Genomic DNA, 8,480 nt, shown 5'->3' with positions numbered 1-8,480 from the left:
TGTGTGTGTGTGTTGCTGGCAGTCCTCTGAAGGCAGTGGTTGCTTGGTAATGACCTTGCAGAACAGCAGTAGCACGTTCAAGCTTAAAGTTACCTGATGTATGTGTTTCAGTGTCTCTGCAGTATAAATGCAAACAGTTTGTCCTTAAAGGACAACATCTGTACATATTTAGCAGCTTTGGCTGTTCTCCTTAACCCCGGCTTGAATACTGCAGGGAGGTGTGTGTGTGTGCCATATAATGTTGTTCTGCATGTAAATGATCTTGCTTGTACAAAGGGCTTTGTTTTGAGCACCACTTGCAGTGTGTGTGTGTGTGTGTGTGTGTTGGTGTGTGTTTAAAAGTAATACTGTGTATTAGAAAATGTAGGTTTTGATGTTCAGTCAATAAAAATGCATCGTAATAGTAGAGGTGTAAATGTTTTTAAGACTGAAATTAATTCTTGTGTGTGTTGCAGAAGTACCGTCAGAGTCTGGCTGGACTTTTGGCCCCTCCTTATGGAGCTATGGAGAGTGGATCCAATAACGACAGTGAGTAGACACACAAATGCACACATTAGAATGAGAAACCACTGTAAATGTTGCTAATATGGAGATGAACATAGCTGTACTTAAAAATACCAGAAGTACATAAAACTATTAAGAATAGTATTGTGGCAAAAGTCTTAGGCCACCATTAGTTCTGCTGTTTTAGCAAGGTTGGAATGATAGCTTATATATTTATATTTAAGATATAACCAGAAACTACAGGAGATGTGTACATAATATTAACAAACAAGATTTTCAGAATAAATTGTCTTCTACAGTCCAAAGTCAGTATTTAGTGTGACCTCCCTTTGCACTTAGCACAGTTGAAGTCTTGAAACCATGACAGACCTCCACCATGTTTCACTGAAGGCTGCTACACTCATTCTCCCTCCTCTCTCCAACTCTTCTTCTCACATACTGTCAACGACTGGACCTGAACATTTCAAACTTCCATTCATCGCTCCATAAGACTCCACTGATCTTCACTCCAATCTTTGCCAGCTTTTGTGTATCTCAGCCTTTTCTCCCTGTCCCCTTTCTGTGTCCAAGTGGTTTCTTGGCTGCTGTTCTTCCACAAAGGCCGCTCCTGATCGAGCTTCTTCGGCCTGTGGAAGGATCAACGTGGGGTCCAGATGAAGCTGCCAGATGCTGAGTCAGCTCTTTGCTGGACTTCCTCCGGCCTCTCGAAGAATAAACTCTGAGAAACCTCTCATCAGATTCAGACAGTGTTCTGGGTCTTCCACTCCTGGTTTTGTCCCTGACCTCTCTGGATTCTTCATATTTCTTTAGAACAGCTTGAATACCACGTCTTGAGTGTCCAGTTTTTCTAACATTTGTTTTTAATACTGTGTACATCTCTCCTATATTTTCCAGTTGTATTCTGATAAATAAATAGATATCGTCATCATAACACTGCTAAAACAACAAATCTAAATGGTGGTCTAAAACCTTTGTACAGTACTGTACATGTAGCATGGATTTTCTCTATTTGCATTTATGGCAGCACAGCCTGATGTGCACTGATGGGTCAAAATGTCATTTAACATGAATACTGGGCTTCCATAGGAATGTCCACCCAATAGCTACTGGGGACAATGAAAACTATTTTTTATGTTTTGGAATAATAAAACTGTTGGTCTAGAGTTCTCCTGCTTTTCAGGTTATTATACAAAGCCTCATTTGCTTCAAGTTGTTTTTTGCAGTCAAGCTTCCCTATATGTTTTAGTGCATACTGTACACAGGTAAATTTTTTATTTGTGAATGAGAAACTGCAACACATAAAAGTATCCCTGATGATTTTTTTCCTCCCTTTCAGGACTCGCAGACAAAGACAACACGAACTCTGACTCTACAAACAAAGCTCACAACAAGGTAAATGCCTCCTGGTCACATGTTCAAGTGACTTGATTCTCTAAATAAACTCCTGCCAGCACATTTCAGAGAGCTGTGTCGTTCCTCACACAAAATGTGAATGAACCAAACTTGCAACCAGTTTGCTTTGGCCAGACGGCCAAAATAGTTTTGGGCTTCTCTGTGACTCACCGCTTGGGTCAGGATATCTGTGTGGGCAGGGCAGTGAGGGTCTGATATAGCCGACAAATAAGTAAGTGACTGTAGTGTTTGAAAAATGCTGAAGTTAATTTTTAAATCAAGAGCTACTTGTCTTTACAAACAAAAGACATGGTACATGTTGTGATAAAAACATTTGAGACAGCGTATTGAACCGGACCACAGTGTCAGCAAATCGAGTGCTGCTGCATACTTTTATGTTTGCGAATGAATCAGATGCCAGAATGGATTTTGGAGGCGTGTGTGTGTGTTCTGAGACGAGACGAGTGATGACTCACAGCTGTGATCCTCTGTAGTTATGCTAATGCAGGCTAATGCATGCACGTAGAAGAAAGATCCCATCTGTCTGATAATCATGCCTTCCTTTGTTGTTTTCAACAGCAGCTGTGTGTGTATATACACATCTGTCATTTTTCTGGCTGAGGTGTGATCTGTTTGCATGTGTTGTGTATTTTGATGCAGTTGTAATGGTAAGAGGGCTGTACTGTATGTTGCTAGCATCAACCATAATCTCCATTATGCGTATTTACAATGCATCACTAGCGTGTGCAAATCAAAACTGTTAATGATCAAAATGATCAGTATTTTTGTGCACTTAGTGGCATTTTTCCACCATAGTACAATAAATGTCTTGTTTTGAATTGTGCATCAGATGAAGCTGTAACTTTGTAAAATCAACTTGTCCGGTTGCTAGGATCCATGTCATTCAACTAGTCAATGCGCACACTAAATATTTCACTAAGGTTGCCCATTTTCAGGATCAACTAATAATGCATCATTTTCTTTTTTAAAATGTGATTTCAAATTGGTACAACCTGTTGTACAAATGTATGTCGCATGTCTGAGTTAGCAGAACGATTCCAAATATTGTCTCTTGGATTACAGTTCACACTGAGTTCTCCAAACCAATACTCTGCGTTCTTGTAGATTCCCTCAGAGAAGCTACAGAGAGCAGGGAAGGTTCTCCGCAATGCCATCCTGTCCAGAGCTCCACACATGATTCGAGACAGGAAGTACCACCTAAAGACGTACAGGTTAGAGTATGATTGTCTACACTACAAAGATATGTGTATATGCAAGAGCTTTGGGGTTCATAAAAACACAGTAGCTAGTTTTAATTTTACTGTGTTTCATTTTCTTGTACTGGTATTTCAGACAATGCTGTGTGGGCACAGAACTGGTGGACTGGCTGGTTATGCAGAGTGCCTGCGTTCTCACGCGGTCCCATGCTGTTGGGATGTGGCAGGCACTACTAGAGGAAGGGGTGCTAAACCATGGTAATTAAAACTTGAGCTTTTTTAAAAATTGCTTTCTTATTATATTATATGCTGTTTATGTTACTTCCATACATTACACGGATCTCATGACACACTCACTTCTCAAACTATAATTGCAATGCAGCTGTTCAGACTATGGAAGTTGACTCGGTCTCAAATTCCTACACTTCAAAGATGATGATTGAAATTATGATCTGATATAAGAAAACAACTGACTGCTAAAATAAAAACAATAACTCGGTTGGTTTGTTTGTGTCTTTTCACTTGTATGTCTTTTGACCTGTGTGTGCTCATCTCCTCTTCAGTGGATCAGGAGGTGGGTTTCTACGACAAATACTTGTTCTACCGCTTCCTTGATGATGAAGAGGAGGACACACCATTACCTAGTGAGGAGGAGAAGAGGGAGAGTGAGGAAGAGCTGCCAGAGACCATCCTCTTTCTCGCTCAAATTGGCCCTGACGCACTGCTGCGCATGATCCTCAGGAAATCGTCAGTTACGATCACTATTAGTGCATTAGTTATTACACAGGCGACACATTGCATTTCATTATACATCTTCATCATTTCTCCTTCCTGCTACTTTTCATTAATAACCAAATACTTAACTTTTTTTCACAGAGCTAAATGTAGCACAAAAACAGCATATGTAACATACATTCCTGTCATTTGTCCATTCGTCTCTAATGGCTGCTTTCAAAAGAGCGACATTATTTTAGTGTCATTGCAGATTTTTCCGCAGTGTTATATGAGGTGAACGTGTGTGTGCATAAACTCCTGATGGTGAATTCGTTCTGACAAGCCTCTGTGTGTTTCTGTAGGCCTGGTCAGAGGACAGGGGATGACCTAGAGATCATCTATGATGAGCTGCTTCACATCAAGGCCTTAGCTCATCTCTCCAACACTGTGAGTCAGCTCGTCTACGTCTCTTTTAAAGAGACAGTGCAGGTTTCCACGAAGGCAGCTAATTCACCAGAGCCACTTGCTACAGTCCTTTTGTGTTTAAGACTGGAGGGAGAATTTCACTTTCAGCTGATGTCTTACCAGTGTAATAGGACACAGTTTTACACACAGTCTGTCCTGTGTTGGCAAGGGTTCAGCATGTGGAAGAGTCTCTAGGTCCCTCCTACAAATGTTATATGTACAAGCATTAGATGCAGTCGCAGTATTGTTGACATGTAAATTACATGAAGCAAGTTCCAGGAATTAGCTGGGGTTTAAGTTTTTGAATGTTTTCATACGTTTTTAGTCCCACTGACCCCCATTGTCCTTCTAAATTGCAGAAAATTAAAAAGTGTGTCATCAAGAGGCAAAACTTATTTAACTGCTGTTCACCATGGACAGTAAGGTCTCACAGGCCACTTTATATCATTCCTAGAAACCCCATGAAATGCATTTTTCCTGTTCTCTCACATATTTCTGCAGTACCTAAATCCAGTATGGTGGTGTGTTCTGATTTTCAGGTGAAGAGGGAACTGGCGAGTGTTGTGATTTTTGAGTCACATGCAAAAGCTGGAACCGTGTGTGAGTCATTACTTTGTCCTAGAATGCATTTTTTGTGTGTGCATACTATACTATACTGCAGGGGTTTTCAATGTGTGACACTTTGGACTCCCTCCCAGACAAAACTGCAACTGTACAACTCAATACAGTACCTGCACAGAGCATGTGTTGGTCATATACGTGTTTGTCCTCTTTTTCTTCCAGTGTTCAACCAAGGTGAGGAGGGCACCTCATGGTACATCATCCAGAAGGGCTCTGTCAATGTGGTTATCTATGGCAAGGTGTGTGCACTCAAAAGCATTCATCCACCTACATGTTTAGTCTCTTTGTGTGCCACACGAGCTTCCTTTGCTCATATTTCATTTGTACTATAATGGATTAAAATGCGTAGCGCATCGTGTGTGTGGAGCTAACCAGCAGATTGTGCCCTGTGGGGCTGGGAAACCCCATCAGTGGAGTGTGGCAGACTCCTCACAGCTCACCATGACTCATCACTATGATTAAACAGCTAAAGGGATTGTGTTCATAAAACACAACCAGTGTACAGGAAGATGTACAGTACAAGCATAGTCTAGGCCTGAGTTCTCCAGCTCTGCTGTGTTTTTTCTTCAGGGCCTAAGATGACTAATAAACTGTGTTTGTGTCTGAACTTGTATCTTGCTGTGAGATTTATGTATACAATGATGTATCTGCATCCATCTCTCAGGGTGTGGTGTGTACTCTCCATGAGGGGGATGACTTTGGGAAGCTGGCCCTGGTTACGGATTCGCCTCGTGCTGCCTCCATCGTCCTGAGAGAGGATAACTGCCACTTCCTGCGTGTGGACAAGGAAGACTTCAACAGGATACTCAGGGTAGATTGTCAAGGGCTGGACATTTATCTCAAGTCTGAGCATATTACCCTCTTTGTTCCAAACTGTTACAGATGCTGTTATTAGCAATATACAGTCCCAGAGTGGCTGCTAAATCAAACAAGGGAAAGGAAAATATATATATATTCATTTGGGCTGTCTTAAGCATCACGCTACATGATGTAGGTGGTGAATCATATTTGGCTCCCTCCTCTGGCAGCGGAGCTGTATTACACTTAAAAGCCATATACATTATACATCATTTTACCTTATATTTGGTGTTCCTTTGTGATATGTACACTTACAAATATTCAGAAGATATACTGTACATATTATAAACTGTACAAATAATTATTTTTTTTAAACTTTGTTGTATAAATAATTAGAAAATAAAGTATTAATCATAAAAAATAAAAAGCCAAATCAGATTGTTTCATGTGACAGACATTGATATAAATGATTTTGTACATGGATCTTATTGAATTTTTTTTTAGGATGTGGAAGCCAACACGGTGCGTTTGAAGGAGCATGACCAAGCTGTGCTGGTGCTAGAAAAGAGTCCTCGCGCCTCCACTCTGGGAAGCATCAAGTATGTGTGTGTGTGTGTGTTTTAGTGTGACTAGTGAACACATATGTAAGAATCCAACAAAATGTATCTCTCTCTTACTTTCACTTGCTCTGTGTTCATCTCTGAAAATTGGACTTGTGTGGTTATTTTATTTTTTTTTAATTTTTTTTATGGAGTTCTTTGCATCCTCTTACATCTTGGCAAGGCAGGTTTATTTATATAGCTATCCCAATTTGGGTTGCGTCAGGAACGGCATTCGTCATAAAACACGTGCCAAATGTATACAGCGAACAGTTGATTCACTGTATAAACGGGAACAGCTGGTGGTGGTAGTAGTAGTAGTAGTAGTAGTAGTAGTAGGTTTATTTATATAGCACATTTTCATATGCAAAGGCAATTCAAAGAGCACATAGATGGATAAAACATTAAAAAGCATACAGCATATAGATAAAACAGTAGAATGCAATTTAGATAAACTACAACAGTACAAGTAGCAACATGCACTAGTACTTTTAGTATAACTGTGGATTCTCACTGTTCTCAATATACTTGTACCCCTTTACTTCCAAGACTAACCCTCTGAGTTTACACCAGATGCAGATGTACTTTCATCCAGAAGATTTGAAACATAAGTGTCTATACAGTCAGCTAAACAGCATAATGAAATCAGTTGGTCATTGGGTAATGGATGAAATAGATAAAGTGCAATACTGGGTGGAATTAAGAAACATTAATTAAAAGCAGTGGAAAAAAAGAGCAGTTTTTAGCTTAGCTTTAAAAGTGGCTCCAGTTGGGGCAGATGTAAGTTCTAATGGAAGCTGGTTCTAGCTGTGGGGCTGTGGGCAGCATAATGGTTAAAAGCACTCTCACCCTGTTTAGTTCAAACTCTGGGCACCACTAGCTGGCTAGTCCCTGTAGATCTGAGAAAACTACCAGGCTTGTACTCAGCAAACGTATCTCTGATGTATTTTGGGCCCAAATCACCGAGTGACTTGTAGACAATAAGTAGGGCCTTGAATTGAAATCAGCATTTAACTGGAAGCCAGTGCAAAGATTTAAGGACTAGAGTAATGTGTTCTCTCTTCTTGGTGTTTGTCAGTATTTTAGCAGCAGCATTTTGAATGAGTTGCAATTGTCTGATGGTCTTGTTGGGGAGACCAATCAGGACTGCATTACTGTAGTATATCCTACTTGGAACAAAAGCATGAATGAACTTTTCTAAATCCTGCTTAGACAAAGTCATTTCTGCTTTGTTTTTAATGAGATGATGATTAGATGATATGGCATTTTGCAGGTACACTGTGATATCAGGAACACCGGAGAAAATCCTTGAGCATTTCCTGGAAACCATGAGAATGGACATCCATCACAGTGAACCAGGTAGACAAAAATATATAAATAATACAAAATGAATAGGCAATTAGACATAATTGAATTATGAATAGATCGCCATCAGAGATATTCCAGATTCTACATCAAATGTGTTGTAATTAAAGAAGAATGGCTAGATAGGCAGGGTTAATGATAAATGACATTTTCACTACCTTTTGATTCTTTTGCACTCTTTCTTTTCTTTCCTCTCCCTCTTGCCATCTGTCTGTTTTCCTTCTCATCTGTTAGACCCAGCAGTGGATGATTTTGTCCTCATGCATTGTGTCTTCATGCCCAACAGCCAGCTGTGCCCTCTGCTCATGGCACAATATCCTTTGTGCTCTTTTCTTTTTGTCTTAGTGCTGTACCACTGATGATTACCCATGGTACACAGCACCCTCAGTAGGATGCGGTGAAGTGGGTTAATTATGGCCTTCAGTGTGTTCTTCACAAATATCACATCTAGTTACATTAAGGTGCTTTGTTCTGGACATACGTGTTCCCTGATCAGGTGGTATGTCATCGTGACAAGCCGAGGGAACTGTTCTGCAAATAAAAATGTTCTTAAATTCTTATGTATAGGTTTATATATGATGACTACCTCCAATTCTGTTAGAGAACTCTGCCTAACCTGAGATTTTATATGGATTTGGTTGGTTTTATGCACTGGCAACGGAAAGAAAGGGACAAATTTCATTTACCATATCAGAAAATGTAAGACCGACATGTTTCTCTTTAACCTTGTGTTCACCTACCATGCGGCAGCTCCACCTGGCTCTGAACAAGAGAGGTTGGAATATGCGCTCAACAGCAAGAGGAG

General features: G+C 40.2%; 1 protein-coding gene across 1 annotated transcript in view; it reads left to right on the top strand.

Annotated features, from left to right (window-relative positions):
- The window catches only part of LOC109969253 (rap guanine nucleotide exchange factor 4-like), a 23,085-nt gene that overhangs the window by 9,305 nt on the left and 5,300 nt on the right, over positions 1–8,480 (top strand). Inside the window, exons 5-17 of the mRNA XM_020615980.1 lie at positions 456–528; positions 1,841–1,896; positions 3,022–3,128; positions 3,250–3,371; positions 3,677–3,860; positions 4,190–4,274; positions 4,832–4,892; positions 5,076–5,152; positions 5,578–5,724; positions 6,216–6,310; positions 7,584–7,669; positions 7,910–7,988; positions 8,412–8,478. Coding sequence (XP_020471636.1) covers positions 456–528; positions 1,841–1,896; positions 3,022–3,128; positions 3,250–3,371; positions 3,677–3,860; positions 4,190–4,274; positions 4,832–4,892; positions 5,076–5,152; positions 5,578–5,724; positions 6,216–6,310; positions 7,584–7,669; positions 7,910–7,988; positions 8,412–8,478 — 1,239 coding nt within the window. The remainder of the gene's footprint in view (positions 1–455; positions 529–1,840; positions 1,897–3,021; positions 3,129–3,249; positions 3,372–3,676; positions 3,861–4,189; positions 4,275–4,831; positions 4,893–5,075; positions 5,153–5,577; positions 5,725–6,215; positions 6,311–7,583; positions 7,670–7,909; positions 7,989–8,411; positions 8,479–8,480) is intronic.

The sequence above is a fragment of the Monopterus albus genome, unplaced genomic scaffold (genome assembly GCF_001952655.1).
Source record: "Monopterus albus unplaced genomic scaffold, M_albus_1.0 scaffold172.1, whole genome shotgun sequence".
Taxonomy (NCBI): Eukaryota; Metazoa; Chordata; class Actinopteri; order Synbranchiformes; family Synbranchidae; genus Monopterus; species Monopterus albus.
This window is presented reverse-complemented; position numbering and strand designations above follow the sequence as displayed.